The 21060-nt window shown below is 43.1% G+C and overlaps 1 protein-coding gene across 1 annotated transcript; it reads right to left on the bottom strand.

Annotated features, from left to right (window-relative positions):
* Positions 1-2118: 2118 nt before the first annotated feature.
* Positions 2119-12410, bottom strand: GABARAPL1 (GABA type A receptor associated protein like 1). Its single transcript, XM_043440603.1, has 5 exons — positions 12032-12410; positions 7431-7509; positions 6196-6314; positions 4631-4692; positions 2119-3078 (listed from the first exon to the last, which is right to left on the bottom strand). The coding sequence occupies exons 1-5, from the start codon at positions 12119-12121 to the stop codon at positions 3075-3077; spliced, it is 354 nt and encodes a 117-aa protein (XP_043296538.1). The 5' UTR covers positions 12122-12410; the 3' UTR covers positions 2119-3074.
* Between the last annotated feature and the right edge of the window lie 8650 nt (positions 12411-21060).

Raw genomic sequence — 21060 nt, 5'->3', positions numbered from 1 at the left:
CTAGGTTTTACTTGCACCTGAGGAAAAGGAGACTGGGCAAGATCATCTTCAAGATGATGATCAGCTACTTCCATCAAGAAAATCAATCCTCAAGGAGAGTTTACTAATCAAGAGGAGAGCCTTCTCAGCTGTATTTCCCATCAAGCCTGAAAACTGTTTTTAGAGACACCCGGCTCAACATATGCTACTTTCCCTGACTCATGCCATATCCTGCATTTTCCAATAAATGTCCTGCAATATTCAGTCAGTTCAGTCACTCAGTCCTGTCTGACTCTTTGTGACCCCATGGACTACAGCACTCCAGGCTTCCATGTCCATCACCAACTCCCAGAGCTTTCTCAAACTCATGTCCGTCGAGTCAGTGATGCCATCCAGCCATCTCATCCTCTGTCATCCCCTTCTCCTCCTGCCTTCAGTCTTTCCCAGCATCAGGGTCTTTTCCAATGAGTCGGTTCTTCGCATTAGGTAGCCAAAGTATTGGGAGTTTCAGCTTTTGCATCAGTCCTTCCAATGAATAGCACCAGTGAATAAAAAAATAAAAACCTAGATTATTCTGGCTAGTTAGCCTAAGTCACTGTCATTTTAGTCTTCAATAAAACTTACTCCTAATATGCAACGTCATTTAATTTGCAAAGGATTTCATAGTCACAACCTCTGATGTAATTACATCAAACAGGAAGGAAATTCACCACTTCCTTTATACAAAAAATAAATTGGCCCACCTATGTCACAGAGCTAGTTTAGTGGCAGACCTGGGATTCGAGCCCTATGCCCAGCCTCCAAATCTTTCTAGTAAGCTCCAAGGTGTTCCCTACGATCCTTGAATGGCCCATTTGAAACTTGTGCTTTTATGGATAATTTTGTTCTTCATGACCTAATCCCTGAACTGAAACCTTCAAGCCTACCATTCTTTCACTATTTTTTGAGCATCAGCTCTAGGCCAGGCACTGTTCTGACCAGCTTGTATGAACCATTGAACAAAATAAAACTTCTGCCTTTGTGAAGCTTACAATCTCATAAGAGTGGACCATGAACTTGAGAAAATGTCAGGATCTGTGTTCAGCAAACAGGACAAAAGTAGATCAAGGTGGGAATTAGTGAGAGCTGCGAGTGGGTGAAGGTTGCTGAAAATATTTTAAAAGGTGCTCTGGGTAGCCTGAAGTGATAGCTGAGCCAAGACTTGAAGGAGGTAGGGAGTCAGAGCACCTAAAACAGTTTTTCTTTTTCTTTGAAAGGCAAGCAATGCAAAAAAAAAGCTTTGATTGAGTGATGGAAGGCAACATAGGCCCCAAGAGATGAGTACAAACAGTTGTGTTTCATACCTCCAATCCAAGAGCTCAGGATTTTTTGCAAGTTTCAGGTGCTAAACACATCTAAATAGAAGTCTTGAGGATCTTAAATACACTGCTGTGTTGAAAACAGAACTGTCAAAACTGATGGTCAACACTGCAAAATATATGCAAAGAGTGACGAGGGTTGTGTCTTAATCACTGTTGAAATATGCGCAGGCCTGCACAGTGGCACGTGGAAATGTCGTTTGACTCCTTCTGGAGTGATCACTTCCTGTTACTTCAAAATGAAAATAATATGTTTGCCTGTATTTACAAACTATTAAAGTGTCCTTAACTGCAAGAATAAAAGTAAAAAGAAAAAATATGGTAAATAGACTAAGATCACAGGCTGAGAACATCATAAGCTTTGGGAACAAGGACTGTTTTCTGTTTGGGGGATGGGGAAGGTTAAAACCCAAGACAAACAAGCTCTGGCGCCCTGATTACCCATGGGAGAGCATGCCACAGGCTGGAGCTGACCAGTTTGCAGGCCTAGCTCTGTAATATCCAGGTAAACAAAGGGGTGAGTCCTCACCCCTGGACAGGAGGCAGGGCCAGGAAGGAAACAGTTACTTGGAGCTGCAGTAGAGTGACCAGCTGGACTCAGCCACTCAAGGACAAGGTAGACCAGTTTCTCAAAATAATTGGTGGTTTCATGCAGTAAAAACAAAATGAGGATGAATGCTTGGAGCTTATTCAAATAAGAGTAAACATATACCCAAAAGTAAACACAGCTAGAAATAGTTGAATACAAGTTTTGTACTAAGTAAAAAACTGGACAGAAACAGTTTATCAACTAGTTTATTTTTCTGGAAATGACTGGTATGTTATTACAGCTGACTTGGGGCTGTATTCATGGGCAAGAGCACCCCCAACTCACACACAAGACCTCAAATCACACCATACCTATTATATTGGGTGGTTACCAACACAAACACCATAAAGAATTATGTGGTTAATATGTGGAATATTTTCACAGCAACTTGTAATAACTGACAATATTATGCCCAAAGGGTGAATGCAACAAGGCAGAGACCCTACCCAGTTCTGGACAATGTCGTACATACCACCAGGGCAGAGCGCCCCCTGGAGTTTGAGCATGGTGGTGCACTTGTCTGCCTAATCACCACTATTCACATTTTAACCATTGGTTGTTCTTTTGCACTTTTAACCTGATTTCACAATATAGTCCTATGAACTTTCTTAAGCGCACCAGGTTTTCTAAGGGAAAAAAATAATTTTGCATTGGGAAAAAAGTGGAATAAAGCAGAACCACCTGATTTCTTTCAGAAAGGAATTTCTACTCATCTGTTCTTTGCTGTCTCTTAACTTGTACCCCACCTACATATGGGTTCCTGACTGAAGGTTCTAACCTAAGGTTGGAAGGGTCACCAAGCTTCTGCCAAGCCCAAAAAGCCATCGAGGTTCCATAACGCTGCCCTGGGAGATGGTGGCCTCTTACAGACCAGGATGTGATAGAAAGAACAGGCTGGTTCGGGACTTACAGGGAAGCCAGGTTAACAATGCAGTGCCTCTACTCTCCAGCTTCGGTGTGCAGCAGAGTCACAAGGAGCCACTTAAAAATACAGCTGCCTACGCTGAGATTCTGAGTCAGCTAAACCCGGGACAAGGCCTAGACATCTGCATTTTAACAAGCACCCCCCCACCTCCACTCAGCTATCTTCTGATGTAGGCAGTCTTCCACCTTCAGCTCTGAGGAGCACATAAAGCAGTGATAAAGCATTATCTGTGGAGGAAAAAACCACGCACATTCCGCCAACAGACACCCTGGGCATCCCGCCCCCAGCTCCCTTCATCTTTGGCCTTTGGACGGTGACTCCTGGGTGGTGAGGGGCGGAGCACACGTCTGACCACATCTGGGTGACCCCTCAAAAAGCCACCCCCTCCCAAAGTTTCCCACTCGGAGTCCACATGCCGTCTACTCTAATACCTACTAAATAAAGGCAACATTTCTAACTCATTTTAAGGTATGCAATTCTTTTATTTCCTTGGCCTGACAGCAGAAACTTCATTATACAAGAGCCTGCAGCTTGACAGAGCTGACCCTCGGACTTCCCCCACGGGAAGGACCCTTTTCATTCGAGGAGATGAACTGAAGTGTCTGAGATGAATTGAAATGTCCCATCTGGGTGCAAATTCCTGCTTCCCACCCAGATCATAACCCTAACATGGAAATAATCAGAGTCAAATGGAATCCCCAAGAACTACGAAAAGTCACCCTTCTCAAATTTTTCTAACTAGCAGCTGCGGGAAATTAAGACCCAAGGAGGGGGGGGCCGCTGGCCCGCACCATGCATCTCTGTGCATTGTGAGAGTGGAGGACAGCGGCCCCGGAGCAAGAGTTCTGGATAAGCGGGAGGTGCAGACAAGCCATCTTACCCCATACCTGCCCCTTCTGTACGTAACTCCGTTAACTCATGAAGTCTGAGAAATGTCAAGATGAGTGGTTTTAGCCTATCACTGAAATGGGTGAGGCTCATTCAAGTCCAAGGTAGGTGTGGGGAAAACGGGCACCAAAGAGCAAAGCAGGTTAGACAGAGATGCTCAGTACTCATTCAGTTCCAGTTCTATGCTTTGGAAACTGTCTTTGCAATCCTGACATCCCTCACTCTCCTGGCCTCTACTCTCCAGCAGAAGGGGAGCTCCATCTAAGTGTCTGGGTCTGAGGTCTACTGCCACCACAGGGGTGGTGGGCTGGGTACTGTGATGCTTATGAGATAACCACTGGGATGTGGGAGACAGGAGAGGTCAGGGGTCACAATACTTCAATTACAGTGGGTCTCTTTTGGTCCCCAGGAATGGTCCGCTACCAGCCGGTAGTCCTGCAACATTCTCAACCCCTTCCCCAACCTGTCTTGTGCAAATGTCAAAAGCAGAATCTCTGCCCAAAGCAAAGGAGAGCAGCAAGTTACTGTCGGTCCATGGTCTCTGGCCCCAACTTGCCCACCCCCTGATTCTTCCATGGAAATCAGATTTCGCAGCAGTGTTTGTGGTGAGACTAGAGTATCCCCGTTTTTGTGTTTTTGTTTTTTCTATCAAAGCCAACCCAACAGCTCTGTCCTGACGTGCTTTCTCCCAGGGCCGAGAAAGCAGCAAAAAATGTCAATCGAGCGTGTGAAAATATGGTGATGGTGTGTGTGGTGTCGTGTGTCCAGGTGTTCCACCTCTGTCTCCTTCACGGGGGGAGCCCTCCCTGTCTCTCTCTCCCCCAGCCCCACACCTGCCCCTCCCCCTGCCCCGAGTCCGGTCGCTCCCATCGGCCGGTTTCCGCCACTCACTTCCCGTAGACACTCTCGTCACTGTAGGCCACATACAGAAAGTAGTCTTCCTCATGGTTGTCCTAGGCAAAGATGGGAGAAAATGGTTTAGAAACATAATCATGTTCGTCATCCCTAGGATCTGGAGCCTCACACAACCTCGTAGGGTAGGCATAGGAGGTACCCTTCATCCCCATTCACAAGAGGATCGTCTGACTCCCCTGGTGGTCCACTGCTTAAGACTCTGAGCTTTCAACGCAGGGGGCACCGGTTTGATCCCTGGTCAGGGAACTTGGATCCTGCATGCCACCGGGCAGGGCCAAAAAAAAAAAAAGGGATCAAAGCAGCAGCAGAAGTGGCTGGGATTCAACTTTGAACTCTAAGTTCACAAAAACCTTTATGGAGAACATCATGCACATCAGAGATATGAAGCTCATTCTGGCAAGAACAAAGACACAACATGACTATATATTGTTGTTGACTGCTGTTCAGTCACAGGGTTATGTCCAACTCTTCTGTGACCCCATGGACTGTAGCCCACTAGGCTCCCTTGTCCATGGGATTTCCCAACAGGAATATTGGAGTGGGTTGCCATTCCTTCCTCCAGGAGATCTTCCTGACCCAAGGACTGAACACGTGTCTCCTGCATTGGCAGGTGGGTTCTTTAACGCTAAGCCACCAGGGGAACCCATTAACTATATATATTTGAAAGTGAAAGTTGCTCAGTCATGTCAGACTCTTTATGACCCCATGGACTATACAGTCCGTGGAATTCTCCAGGCCAGAATACTGGAGTGGATAGCCTTTCCCTTCTCCAGGGGTTCTTCCCAACCCAGGGATCGAACCCAGGTCTCCCACAGTTCTTTTCCAGCTGAGTCACCAGTGAAGCCCAAGAATAATGGAGTGGGTAGCCTATCCCTTCTCCATCGGATCTTTCCAACCCGGGAATCAAAGGGATAATTATATATATTGGGATATAAACTACCAGGGAATGTACGCTATGGAATAAAAACTAGAAATTATTAGAAAAGTTCACTAATAGGATACAATTATAAGGCAGTATTGTGTGAAACCCTTTGAGGAATAATGTGAAACCCTTTGAGGATTGCAGTTACAATCTAAGGTGATAAATCATGATCAAGTCCTTTACTATAGTTTATCATCACATTTTTACAGTTTATCAAAAATTAAACCAAGTAAAATCATTCAAGTTACTCCCTCCAACTGAGTTGATTTGTGAAGATAAATGAATCCACTGAAAGACTGCCTGGTGTTTAAATGTCATTTGATTTGGTATATTTGTGGTCAGAAAGCACCTCCTGCTGTTTCAGTAAGGACACTCCAATGTTAAAACACTACGGCAGGGCAAGACTGAGAAAAGAATTCAAAGGGACTGAATCCAGTGGGCCGCTCAATTGCCGAGGGACAAGAGACACCTGATCTCCCAGAGCCCGACACGGCTATGTGAGAGCATCCTGATAAATGACACCTCTACCGCCTGCCCCACTTCCCGGGTGTGTGGATGATAACACCTGGGACCCAGGCTAGAGAAGGCCAGGCGGGACAGCAGTCGCCAGGACCATTACCTCATACAGCTGGCCCATGGTCGCGCTAGTGGGAGGTATGGTGTTGTTGACAAAGAAGAATAAGGCGTCCTCAGGTCTCAGGTGGATTCTCTTCCGGATTAAGAAGTAGAACTGGCCAACTGGATGAAGGTGGGGGTGGGGTTAGAAAACGAAGACGAGGCAGAAGAAGATGTGGGTTAGCAGGAGGGTAGTTAAGATCCAGAAGACAATTCTACTGCACCTGTTTCTCAAAGCACCAGACTGGCATTATCATCTGCAGAGCCAAACACTGTCCTGCAGCTTCAGAAACAATAAATGATATGGCAAGAAGCCTGTGTGTTCCTTGACGTGCCATGGAGTTTAATTCCTCAATCTGTCTCTGCTTTACTCAATTTCAGAATCTGATTTGAAACACACTTTTCTGAATTCTTTGGGGTCCAGTGGTTAGGACTCTGATGCTTTCAATGCCAGGGCCCAGGTTCTATCCCTGGTAAGGGGAACTAAGATCCCAAAGCCACATAATGTGGGGGGAAAAAAAAAAAAGCACACACACAGACACTTTCATGTCCATTTCCACCTAACTTGTGATGGAGAGATCTACTGGACTCCCGTAATCTTAGTACAATCACTCATCCCAGTGTCGGGGCGATGAGTGAGGTCCAGGCTTTATTTTTCACTGAGCACACTGCAAGGTTTCTAGAAGGCTGATTTTCAAAGCTAACAACTCTGGTACAAACACATCTACCAATATCTTTCCAAGTGTCTCCTGGATGAAGTAGTTATTCCATTAAAAATCAACATGAAGAATTAACATACCTTTTGCAAACCCAAACAGTACCTACAAGATGTATTAAAAAAAACATAACTTGAAGAAGTCAAGGTACTCAGCTGAGAATCTCTATAATGCGATCTTCCCAACAAATTAGTCTGGTTTTCCTTATGGTGTAAACTGGTATCACAATAACAAACCTGAATTTTAAGCGGCTTATATAATACACATCTGGTCTTTTCTTTCAAGCTCTCACACTCTGCTGCCTCTAAATCAAACAAGGTCCTACAACAATGGGGAAAGCTTAAAGAAATCGGTGATGGGAAAGAACAATTACATCACCATCGCCGAATCACCCAACTCCCTGGGGCATCCCACTCACTTTCCTCAGTTCTACCTTTTCTCAAGCCCACGATCGCATGCACACAGGAAGGACTGGGAAGGCTCTGCTGTGGGAGGAAGGGTCAGGGGAGGGACAGAGCATTACCAGTGAGGTCAGAGGGCACAAGGTACTTCCTCTTGTCCAGGTCAGGCACCCTGGCCTTGGGAGCCTTCTCCACGATCACCTGGGAGGAGAGACAAAGGGTGGGAATGAAAACCGCAGAATCCAACCTCGTATGTTTCCTTCTACACCCTACAGCTGCCCTTATCTGAAGTGAGTTTCTCTAGGCGCAACATAACTTTTCCATCTCTTATTCTCTCTTACCCTTTACAAAATGTACAGGGAAACAAACTTTCTTAATAAGGTTATAATTTTATTACTGAAACAACAAGAGGATAGGGAAGGGATATTATGAAAAGTAGAGGACCTTGATTTTAATTACAAGTTACCTGTAAGATGTGCGTGCGTGCATGCTAAGTCGTTTCAGTCATTTCCAACTCTTTGCAACCCTATGGACTGTAGCCCACCAGGCTCCTCTCTCCTTAGGTCTCCAGTAAGAATGCTGGAGTGGGTTGTCATGCCCTCCTCCAGGGGATCTTCCTGACCCAGGGATGAAACTAGAGTCTCTTATGGTTCCTGCATTGGTAGGCAGGTTCTTTATTATAGGATATATACTTTCTGGCATTTAGTTGAAGCACCAAGAAAATTGTCTGGATTTTCTCAAGTGGTCCTGAGTACCTACTAGGCTTATTCTTTCTCATAAATGATATTTATCTGTAAAGATACAGATAATGTGGTTTAAATTTTGTACTTCATCAAAATTTTTTGAGAATGACTGCAAAAAAAAATGCATTCAAGGCACCATTAAGTGAAAAAAGTGTTAAAAGTAGTGCTTATATTAAAAGAATGTCAGTACAATGACCCATAATAACCCATATTGACTGTTAGGATTTTAAGAGATTTTCAGTGTCTATATTAAATATTTCTACAATACTTCCAAGTTTAGAAGGGTCATTTAATTCTGTAAAGAAAAGGAAAAAAAGATCAAAAGGGAGGAGATACATGTACACCTATGTTGAGGTTTGACAGAAAACAAAATTCTGTAAAGCAATTATCCTTCAATAAAAAAATAATTAAAAAAAAGGAAAAAGATACATAAAAGTTATACATGTAGATGTATAAAACAGGAACTATTTTATAAGTAAAATTTCAAGCATTAATTTAAATAATGTACTTAAATTTAAATATTACAAAAACACATTGTTTATATATTATATAAGTGATGTAATATGTAATTTGATTTAAATTATAAATACTTTGAATTGACTATAAAACTATCAGTTTTAGATTTTTAGTCTAGAAAATATAATCATTTTCGGTAGAAGATTAGGGAAGTACAGAAAAGTTAAAGCATAAAGAAACACTGGGCACAGGTCACATAAATTCTCTGAACTTCAGCGTTCCAAGGAGTAAAATATGTATGTATGTTTAGTCACTCAGTTGTGTCTGAGTCTTTGTGACCCCATGGACTGCAGACCACCAGGCTCCTCTGTCCATGGGATTCTCCAGGCAAGAATACTGGAGTGGGTTGCCATGCCCTCTTCCAGGGGATCTTCCCAACCCAGGGATCGAACCTGGGTCTCCCACATTTCAAGCAGATCCTTTACCATCTGAGCCACCAGGGTAGCCCAACAAAAAAAGAACACGGTAACCTTCAAACACATCTTTTACAGACACATGGAATGGATACAACAAACTCAATCCATAAATCCATAGAACTTTTATGTGAAAAGGCTTTGTAAACTGTAAAGATCTAAACATAAAGATATGGAGAAATCTGAAGCTTTTAAATTTAAGGGGATAGGTTAACATAGTGAAAAACCTACTTATTTTTGCAGAGAGAAAGAATCCTGCACCAAGAAGACCAGAAGGACATGATCACACTTAAATAAGTCACAGGCACAAAATGTAAAGTGTGAGGAATAGAGTAGTAACTAACACAGTGACATTATCATAACTAGACTTATCATGGTGTCTTAAAATGTACATTAAAAAAAACTATGTTGTGTAACAGGAATTAACAGTGTTGTAGGTCAATTATACTTTGAGAGTAAATCCTAAGAGTTCTTATCACACATTTTTTTTTTCTATTTCTTTAATTTTGTATCTGTATGAGTCAATGGATATTCACTAAATTTACTGTGACCATCATTCCATAAGGTATGGAAGTCAAATCATGATGCTGTATACTTTACAGGTATACAGTGCCATATGTCAATTATATTTCTATAAAACCAGAAGAAAAAAATTTTTTAAAATAAAATAAAAATTAAACCTGGAGTACTGATAAATCAGAAATGAAAAGAAAGTCAGAAGAGCATAGGACTAGACCAGTGAAGACCCAACAATGAGGCAGCAGGTAAATAAAATTAAACACGAAGGAGGGAGCATAGCATTGCGCGACGCAGGAACTCAGACCTGACAGATCCAACCCCGATTAATAAGAGATGGAAACCAGAAGAAAGGAGCAGGAAAAGAGCAACGAAGACAAGGGCATTTAATCAGGGTACATGACTGCTTTAATAACAAAACAGTCCAGAGAGAAAGGGCTTTGGAAATCATTTAACCCTCTTTTCCATCAACACGACACTTCAGCACAGCGAGATGCAGAGTTCTGCCCAGAACACCAAATCTCAGGATTCAGAGGGCAAAGCTCCTTTTATTATTATTATTATTATTATTTGTCATCAGAAAGAAAGCCATACACTAAACAGCTGGAAGGAGTCTGGCCACTGGTTAAAATCCAACCGGAGAAATCATGAGATCTGAGTGAGTCATAACAGCTTACAAATTATCAAATAAGTAAAATATTTAACAGCAAACAATGATAATAAAAAAATGGATTAGCTGGAATTCTGGGTGAATGCATGGAAACAACTGAAATGGGAAGGACTGTTTTGAGGAAATATAGGAGAATTTTAACTAGATTTCGGAACAGGTACAATTCTGAGCTTGTAGCTTATACAGAACTATTGGAACAGAGCTTTAATCTTGGGAGTTCTGAAAAAAATGGTCGTCATTTTGCTCACTGGATTGTTCTTCTGAGATCACACTGCCATCTTAACTGTTGAGGGCAGCAACAGTTGACTTCTCTATTTCCAATACCTGATAGTGCAAGGCATAAATCACTCTTAAATCATGAACTGCCTTGGACCTTGAGAAACACTATGGCCTGGAGGATCCAACAGCCAGGATCAGGATCCCAGCTCAGGCACACATCAGCCACTTTCAGGAAGTTACTCCATTTCTTCAGATCCTTCATCTGTAGAAAGGGATTATAATGGTGTGAGGACTAAGTGAATGACTACAGACAGGGCACTGAAGATATTCCCAAGGACGTGGTAAGCTATCAATCAAAGTTAGTTGTCCCTTGAAAATATTGTAAGAGGGTAGGATAGGTGTCACCAAGACACGGTGGGTAACTTTTAAAGCAGTCATCCAAGGTCGAGAGACCAGGAATCCTTTAGTGGGTCATAGGGCTAGTTCTCCTTTTTAGGTGAAAACACCTTTGTACGTAATTCCTTAATGCAACAGCCCTCATGTCTCCCTTGGTTTATAGGAAAAGTACTGCAAGAGGTTTACACGGCCCAGGTCGCTTCCGGAAGCTGTAAGAACATGAAAAGTTAGATGAAGACTTAAAAGGAATTCACTATCTGATAACTGCAGTTCCTTTACACATAAAGTACCTGTAATATCCTAAAGTCCCTGCTCTAAGATAAACAGCACAGTCTTAGGGTCTCTAATCCTCCCATCTCCAAAACTCAAGGATTGCTGTTCCCTCTATCCACCTTAAAAGCCTTCTGCCCTCAAATCCAGCTACGCAGCCCACATTAGCGAAAACCAGGCAAAAGGCTGGGGGAAGGGTGACAGGAAAAACGCCCGGATGCAGAAAGACACCTTGGTATTTCTTCCCTGTTCCTTCTCTCCGCCTGCACTAGGTATAGGAACATAAACCTGAGTCCAAACACCCGAGAAGAAGGTCTCAGTCTTTGCTGATTGTGTTCAGGTACAATGTGTTCAGAATAAACACCGGCCCACACACCCTGGAGCCAAGAATGATGAGGCAACCGGGTTACTGCGCAGAGAACGTGACCTTCTTTTCTGGGCCAGGCCTCTCTTGTGGCGTCCCCTTCCTTTCCTAATCCTCACAGGATAAAATAAAAGATCCACTGGCTTCGGAACATTTCCCTCCCAAACCCAGGGCTACAAAGGGCCAAAGTCCTCCCCATTAACGGAGAACCACCTAAGGGCGGAAATTGATGGGAGCAAATTCCCTGGGTCTGTTATCCCTGAACAGTTCCATGCTCTCTTAAGGCAGCATATGGGTGGTCCCGACCTCATCATTCTCGCCCAAAAGAGCTACATTTTGAGTACATCCCAGCCAACACATCCGCTGAACACTGCTGAGTCACTCAATCCTAGGATCCGCTCTAAAACTGCAGTCAGCTCTAAAAGATGGGGACCGGCTCTAGGGATACGAGTTTTAAACGGTTCGCAGTCCGAACGTCCATATCCCACTGGCTCTCCCCGCGAAGAAGGGCGTGCAGGTTGAGTAATTTTAGGGGCCACCCTTCCGTGCCTTTGGGCAGCCATCACGACTCCCCCGCCCCCACCCCATCCCCCCCTCTCCCCCCTAGGTCACTCACAGGGACCCGGTCCGGATATTTCTTCCGGATCTTTTCTCCTTCCTTTTTCCGATATTCAAAGGGATGGTCCTCCTTATACTGGAACTTCATGATGAACCGCAGGGTTTCTAAAATCCCCGGACGGGGCCTGCCTCTCTCGCGGACGAAGGCGTCTCTCCCGTCTCTTGATGACCCCTTTGGGCACTTCGCAATGAGTCTCAGATTCGCTTCCGAGAGGCCAGCCCACGTCGCAGCGCCGCTCGGCAGAGCTCTCAGAAAGGGGGGTCTCGGGGCCTGGGTTCCAAGACAGGGTAGGGCCAGGTAAAGAATTCCCGGAGGCTTTTCCCCAGAGCTGCGAGCACAAAAACAACACGACGGCCCGCTGAGCCTGTGACGTCATGAAGCCCCGCCCTCCGCCCCGCCCCCGCGAACCTCGGACCGCCGGCCGGGGGTGGGCCGGCGCCGTCCATTTCAGCGTTTTCTCATTCTAGTAACAGTTTCCCCGAATACAGTCCATTTAGAACACGAGAAATTTTCACATCTTATTTTATTGTGACAGTGACATTAGAGATGTTTTTAAAACAAAAAAAAAATAATGTTCTAAAGATGCCTTTTACCCTCTCCGCCATTTCTTGGTAGGGCCCCAAAACAAATACAGGATGGTAAAAATCCACCTTTTTTTCAGCCTGTTGGGATCTGGAGTCTGGGAAGAGGTGGGATGGGGGTCCTGGAACTCCTTTGGCCCATTCAGAGGTGCCCCGGGCTTGTATTTCGCCCTTTGCTCGTTCACAGATTACACCGCTGCCTCGGATGCTGGGCTGGCTGCCTCCGCCCCGTGACCCCTCGTTCACCACGTTGGCGTCATGTTTGGGATTTTGCAGCAAATCTGCTCCTAGAGCAGCAACATAAACAGAGCATGACTCAGGGAACTGAAGAGATGTAGCAGGTGAAAGGCATGAAGTGTGATCAAGGTCCAGGGAAGTGACGTCAGTCGTTACTACTAAGGACTTTGCATAGATGGAAATGAATGACAGATCTCAGAAGTTGGGTCTGTCTTCGGAAAATAAAATATAAGGCGATTCAGGCGATTAACTCGGTAGTCCTCAATTTTTTCCCTGATGCAAAAATTCACAATTCACGGGAGGAGGGTACTCCTTTCCAGAGATGAATACAAAGTGCCACCTGAAGGGCTGATGGAAGACTGGAGGTAACTGTCGCCTCCCTCTGGCCCTCCACTGTCCCTGCTAAGACAGAGGAATAAGGCCTTTTCAACCACTACTAACAAGTGATTGTAGGGACCTGTAAGGGAAGAGCAGCAGAAACAGTAATATTAAAAAAAGTGAAGATACAGAATGAGGGACTGCTGGGCCCTGAAGAAGTCCAGGAAGTTCTGAAAAATGACAACAGTGGCCTGGGTCACTTGTCATCTTTCATCAAGATCTCAGGATCTCTGATTTAAAAAAAAACTCACAAATGAAAAGAAATAAGGAAAATGAATTAGATAGCCCTACATTTTTTTTCATTTTTAGGATTTTTTTAAATGTGGGCCATTTTAAAAGTCTTCATTATATTTGTTACAACATTGCTTCTCTTTTATGTTTTCGTTTTTTGTTCACAAGGCATGTGGGAATCTAAGCTCCCCAACCAGGGATTGAACTTGCACCCCCGGTATTGCAAGGTGAAGTCTTCAGCACTGGACCGCCAGGGAAGTCCCTAGCCTTTGTTTTAATGTTAATCTGTTATAGCCATGCATTCTGGGAAACAAACTCACTCAGAAGGACAATGCAGATAGTGGAGTGCAGTTTATTACACCGGCGGGCCCAAGGCAGAGTCTCCTCTTAGCCAAGGGCCCTGACCAGCATCTGTGAAAATCTTTTATACCCCATGTGTACGTGTCCAAACCCACCACCCCAAATTCCTTGAGGCTTACAAAGGAAGGGTAAACACAATCACAATAACCCCATCATTCAACAGTTAATAATCAATAAGCCTGTGGTTACATTCCGATAGATACTGTCCGGAGGCAGGGGTGATTAGTGTCTGTTTTCTCTTAGGCAATGAGTAACCTGGATGTGATCTTCAATATTCCCCTGCCCAGAGGGGGTCTTATCCTTCCATTATGGTTCCCACAGGCACTAAGCAGAGAGTTCAGAGTCCACTGGAGAGGCGGCCAAGCACGATCAGCACGGACAGGCCTGAGATGGAGTCCAGGCCCTATGAATTCCTTCTTCAAATCATTTTTCTCCATGGCATTTTTCAATCCTTATTATGTATGAAAGTCCAGGAATTCTTGTATCACATTATATTTTTGTAATGTTTAGTCCTTATTCTCAAATTGATTATTTTAGCTGATTTGAGCTTTGACCCAAATATAGCTAAATCTCTCAAAGGAATACTTTAAATTCAATGGAGAAGAGTGTTGTTTTCCCATCAAATCTACTGGAAACAATCAGAGCTAGTTTAAAAATGTTTTAACTTTTATTTTAAAAATACCTAATCACAGTAGCAAATTACATAGAAAAGATACTCAGGAGATGAGATTTCATTAACCTTTATGCCTTAAGGCCTTTCTAAATGCATATACTTTTTCACAGACTAGCCACTCTGTCAACCCTCTACAGCGTGCTACATATACTTGTAGCAGAACCCTTAAAATATTATACAGAAGGTAATTTTGTAAGGGCTTCCCTGGTAACTCAACAGTAAACAATCTGCCTGCAATGCAGGAGACCTGGGTTCAATCCCTGGGTTGGGAAGATCTCCTGGAGAGAAAATGGCAACCCACTCCAGAATTCTTGCCTGAAAAATGCCAAGGAATCTTGCAGGCTGCAGTCTATGAGGTCACAAAGAGTCAGACATGACCAAGCAACTAAACAACAACAACTTTCAAAGTCAGTTGGTGGTTTTGTGGAAAACTAGACATACTCTAACAATACAATACAGCAAAATTTAATTCACATGTGTGGTGACAGGGCTTCCCAGATGGCTCTAGAGGTAAAGAACCCACCTGCCAATGCAGAAGATGTAAGTGACATGGGTTCAACCCCTGGGTTGGGAAGATCCCCTGGAGGAGAGCATGGCAACCCACTTCAGTATTCTTGCTTGGAGAATCCCATGGACAGAAGACCTGGCGGGTTATAGTCCATGGGGTCGCAAGGAGTTAGACACAACTAAAGCAACTTTGCATGCGTGCACGCACATGTCATGACAAGTAATCTTTTTCTATTTATTCCAATATATTACTTCTTAGTTCCTCTATTGTTGTTATTGAGTCTCTGTCAGGTCAGACTCTTTCATAATGCTTTGGACAGTAAACTGCCAAGCTCCTCTGTCCAAGGAATTCTCCAGGCAAGAACCCTGAAGTGGGTAGCCATTCCCTTCTCCAGGGTATCTTCCTTTCTCCAGGGTATCTTCCCCACCCAGGGATCAAACCCAGATCTCCTGCATTGCAGGCAGATTCTTTACAGTTTGAGTCATCAGGGCAGCCCAGAGAGCAGAACATCTGTTAATCAAATGAGGAGCAGTCACAAAACCACCTGAGACAAGATTAAAGGGACCAGAGAGACTCATTAAGAGACTGGACTAGTAAAACCCTGCACACACCCTAATCTTGTCAGCCAAACCCATCTTTTTGACACTTTGCAGAAGAAAGAAGAATGCAAGACTTACTTGCATTGATTCTTATCACAGACCCCTACTTGACAGGGCCAAAAGCAAAGAGGGAGCCTCAAGGAGCCTCTTGATGAGGGTGAAAGAGGAGAGTGGAAAAGCTAGCTTAAAGCTCAACATTCAAAAAACAAAGATCATGGCATCCGGTCCCATCACTTCATGGCAAATAGAAGGGGGAAAAGTAGAAACCGTGACAGGTTTTATTTTCTTGGTCTCCAAAATCACTGCAGACAGTGACTGCAGTCACGAAATTAAAAGACATTTCCTCCTTGGAAGAAAAGCTATGACAAACCTAGACAACTACCCATTCCGGTACTCTTGCCTGGAGAATTCCATGGACAGAGGAGCCTGGTAGGCTACAGTTCATGGGGTCTCAAACAGTTGGACACGACTGAGCGATTAACTAACTTCATACTTCATTTTTGTTGTTCACCCCAGGCTTCCCTGTTCAGTATCTTGCAGTGTTTGCTCAAACTCATGTCCACTGAGTCGATGATGCCATCCAACCATTTCATCCTCTGTCGTCCCCTTCTCCTCCTGCCCTCAATCTTTCCCAGAATCAGGGTCTTTTCCATTGAGTCGACTCTTCACATCAGGTGGCCAAAGTACTGGAGCTTGAGCTTAAGCATCAGTCTTACCAATGAGTATTCAGAATTGATTTCCTTTAGGATTGACTGGTTTGATCTCCTTCCTGTCCAAGGGACTCTCAAGAGTCTTCTCCAATACCATAGTTCGAAAGCATTAATTCTTCAGCCCTCAGCCATTTTTTATGGTCCAACTCCCCAGTCTATACATGACCACTGGAAAGACCATTGCTTTGACTACACGGACCTTGGCTGTATACATGAAACTAACACAACATTGTATATCAACTATACTTCAAAAAAAAAAAAAAAGGAATAGAAACTTATGCATGGTATTTGAAGTAAAGTAGATTTTAAAAGTCAGCTAAAATGTAAGGATTTTACATGTGTGTGGTGGGAAGGTGCTTCTCTTCACAAGCCTTGTAGAGCTATTTGACTTTGCAATCTTGTCTGAAGGTATACATTTGAGTAAAAGGAATAAAAATTAAACTAGAGAACTAACAGCAAAAGGTTTTTCGGTTTGGTGTTTAAAGTCTGAAGAAATTGAGTGCAAAGCCAGCTCAGGCACTCAGTTTTCTGCCAGTCATATCACTTCTCTGTAACTTAGCCTCAAAAGCTGACCAAAGGGAGCACGTTGTTTAGAAAATTAAAAGGGTCCTGTAGGCATTCAGAAAGTTATGGTTACGTACTAATTGTTTGACCCCCTCATGAACTTTTGTCCACTTTGAATTGGATTTGCATTTGTCTACTTTGGTGTTCACTGAATTTGAATTTACATCCCTTCTGGGGAGAGAGAGAAGAGAGGACCTAACTTTACCCGCCATGGTAATCAGAGTTAACAATGGAAGGAAAAGCAAGTCCTAAGTCTAGTGCAGGAGGGGTGTACCACACAAATCCTGTATAGGCAAGTTTGATATACAAACTGGGACCAAGAAAGGTCCAGGCACTCAGAACACTGATATCATTTGTGGAACAGCACAGTAAGACCCGAACGGTAGCATAAACACTTAGTCTGTGTTCTACCTAGAAACTGAAACACAATGAAGAGGCATTAAATTTAGTCTGCCTTCTTTCATAACTTTGCCTATAACCAAGCTCTTATGAAAGATATTGGAGTGTTGTCTTTGGGGTAGCTGAATAGCCATAGTGGTCTGCCTGTATTCTACATCTCACTTCTCCCATTCATCCTCTAGTGACAGCCAAAGCATCTTACAAGTTACATAATCTTTTTTCCCCTCTTCAAAAACTTTCAATAGCTTTTCATACAATGCAGGATAAAGACCAAACTGCTTAAACTCGTATGGTTAAGTATCTCCTTTGCCTCTCCTTTCTGTTTGTCCATCCCTGTTTCCTTTAGACCCTGATCATAAAGATGAGACCATTAGACAACATTCATTAATAACTTAGCTCCTGATTTCTGCTTTACTAAATACGTGTAACACCTTACTGAATCTATTGATTACTTTCTTGGATTAGGAGTAAGAACGAAGAATTAAGTTGTTAACAAATGACTGACCCTCTCTCCTTAGCTTCCTCTCTCGTAAATTTGCAGGTCGATCTTTCAAGTGGATCACACAGGCAAGAGAACATCCAACCACAGGTGGACCACGGGAGCAAGACAGTGTCCCGAGGAAGAGACGTCAGCAGGTCTGCATGCAAGGGAAAGATGATGAAGAATCTGACCTCCTGCTTTAATGATCAACTAAGATTGTTTGTCCTTGTTCCATTTAAAAATTGTCATGACTGAGCAGGATCATCAGAGTTGGTCTCTGAACAGAAGTCCACCATCTCCTCGGACTGCTGACTTTTCTTCTTTATCAAAGCTTGCCCCTCAATTTATTGCCTGTTCAGCAGCAAGCAGCCAAGCCTGCACACAGTTATAATATGTAATTTGTTTGTTTGTTTAGTTGTTCAGTTGTGTCTGACTTTCTGCGACCCCCTGGACTATAGCCCACTAGGTTCCTCTGTTCGTGAGGTTTCCCAGGCAAGAATACTGGAGTGGGTTGCCATTTCTTCCTCTAGGGGATCTTCTCAACCCAGGGATTGAACTTGCATCTCCTGCATTGCAGGCAGATTCTTTACCGACTGAATCACTGGGGAAGCCTCATAATATGTAACGCTTGCCATCAAAAGATGCCAGCCTATCTTTTCAGAATCATTCTTTTTCTGTTACTCTTGGGATTTTTAACACTCTCCATGATTCGCAGTCTCATCTTTCCCATCTCTGCTCATAGACAGAAAATGGAATTATTATGCAAATTTGATGTTTACATTCTATAATCTTTCAGGTTCCCACTCAAACATGACTGCTTCATGACACCCTTTCCAAGCTCTAAAGTTCTGAGCAATTCTGAGGTGGGAAATAGTGCAATTCTGGCTTAACAGAGGTGGAGGTGCCAACAGATGGGTACTGGCCAACATTATTCAGACACAACTTGTAAATTATCTTCCACAAATGCATCTTGGACAATCCATAAATCACTGAAATTGTTTTCCCTGTCAGCCTGTTCAAGGGCGGACTTCCCATCCTGGCTTCTTTATTACCTTCCAGCCAATATGTTCAGCTGATGAAAAGAAAACAAAACTTGGCTGTTCCCAGACTTTGCCATTTTTCTCCCGTTTCTTAAATTTGTTACATAAATTTCATTTTTGCTTTAGTTCCATTCTCTCATATACATGTAAACTCCTAATGTGTTAACTAATCAGACCCTCTTATAGTCTTCTCAGCCAGACCTATAAGGCCAGTGTCAAGATTTGACACTATAAATCCCGACCTATACTTGCACCAGAAATAAGCCACAACAAGGTTTCTTGTGCTGTTCTATTTGCCTCTAAACCACAGACAAAACCAGTCATCACAACCCAGTCACTCTTCTCTCAGACTCATCTTCCCACAGAAAGGAGCTCCTGCATTATCCTGTGTAAATTAGTCCACGTCTGGTCCATCTCTCTCAGACTGGGAGCTTCATGCTCTCAGAGTCTTCTCCTCCTGCTATGTAGATATTTTTTTATAATGAATCTTGTTTTTTAATCATTGACTATTTGGTTTTTCAATTTACTTATTTTTAACTGCTTTACTGCATTGGTTTCCGCCATACATCAACATGAATTAGCCATGGGTATACACATGTCTCCCCTCTCTTGAATCTTATGCCCACCTCCCACCTCTTCCTACCCCTCTAGGTTGTGACAGAACCCCAGTTTGGGTTTCCTGAGGCATACAGCAAATTTCCATGGGCTATCTGTTTTACATATGGTAGTCTATATGCTTCCATGCTACTCTGTCCATTCATATAGATACTGACACTCTTTTCAGATATCCATGTCCCACTGGACATGGCCCTGATTATGAGTTTTGATTTTGGCAAATAAAAAATTATTTTTTAAAGTGTGGGTTTTTTTTTTTTTTCCCACTTAGTGTAATCACCCTCAGTTCAGTTCAGTTCAGTGCAGTCACTCAGTCGTGTCTGAATCTTTGCAACCCCATGGACTGCAGCACTCCAGGCTTCCCTGTCCATCACCAACTCCCAGAGCTTGCTCAAACTCATGTCCGTCGAGTCAGTGATGCCATCCAACCGTCTCATCCTCTGTCATCCCCTTCTCCTCCTGCCTTCAGTCTTTCCCAGCATCAGGGTCTTTTCCAGTGAGTCAGTTCTTCAAATCAGGTGGCCACAGTATTGGAGTTTCAGCTTCAGCATCAGTCCTTCCAATGAATATTCAAGACTGATTTCCTTTAGGATCGACTGGTTCGACTGCTAAACACCTTAGAAAATCCAAATCCAGACAAGAGCATATATTGTAAAAATCCTAGTTAACAATGATGAAAGCCAAATAGATTGACTGGTAATCACCCTAGAAAACCAAAATTAAGCTAAATATATAGATTAAGCTATAGAGTTTGAATAATGAAGCTTCATAGGCAGGCTGCAGGATGTTACACATATTTACACCATTTGAACTAAGAAAGGGGTGGCAGAGATTCTTCACTGCTTAAAATGACAGAACAGTAATGTAGAAGTCATATTTCCTAACTACTTTATTATTCATTGTTGTCAGTCTACATACACCTTAGAGTTCCCCTGAAGAGAAGAAGTGATTATCATTCATTTCATCACCGCCATTCCACATCCAGTCCCACATCCCTTTTCAGGCTTTCATCACTTTTAACTAGGATTTTTACAATGTATGCTCCTGTCTGGATTGAAGACCTGCTTTTTCGCACTTCAGCTAAGACCTTAGACTTCTATCAGTGTCTTTCTAAAACATTGAGCATGTGGAATTCTCCTCCTAAAAGACTTTCATGACTGTCTTCAAGTTCAGTGTAGGACTAACTGAGTACCAGGCTTAGCAATGTAATGTTTTTCTTCTTCAGCTTATGCTCACCCTTCTTTTTAGAATATATAATTCATACTAAACTAATGTGCAATAAAGGGAAGAAATGAATAGAAAGTGAACAATTGAAAAATAAGCAAGAGGAACAAGGTGAACAGAGAACTGGTTAACTTACTTACATCCATATATATATATGTAAATAATCATTTTAACTCAAGAGCTTCCAGACTTACATCCTCCTGCCCAGACCCTGAATACCCAGAGCAGCAAATTCAACAATCTCTGGGCCACTTCCAGTGGCTTATTTTATAAACGCAAAGTGTAAAGGTCCAATGTGGAATTTTTTTTTTCTTTTTTTTTTTTTACAAATTGAGGATTCCCTCACTCATGAGGAAAATGATTTTTCTCATTGGCACATCTGAATCTTCCTTGTTGCTTTATTGTATTAGACCTTATCTCAGAATA

This window comes from Cervus canadensis, chromosome 21 (genome assembly GCF_019320065.1).
Source record: "Cervus canadensis isolate Bull #8, Minnesota chromosome 21, ASM1932006v1, whole genome shotgun sequence".
Lineage (NCBI taxonomy): Eukaryota > Metazoa > Chordata > Mammalia > Artiodactyla > Cervidae > Cervus > Cervus canadensis.
This window is presented reverse-complemented; position numbering and strand designations above follow the sequence as displayed.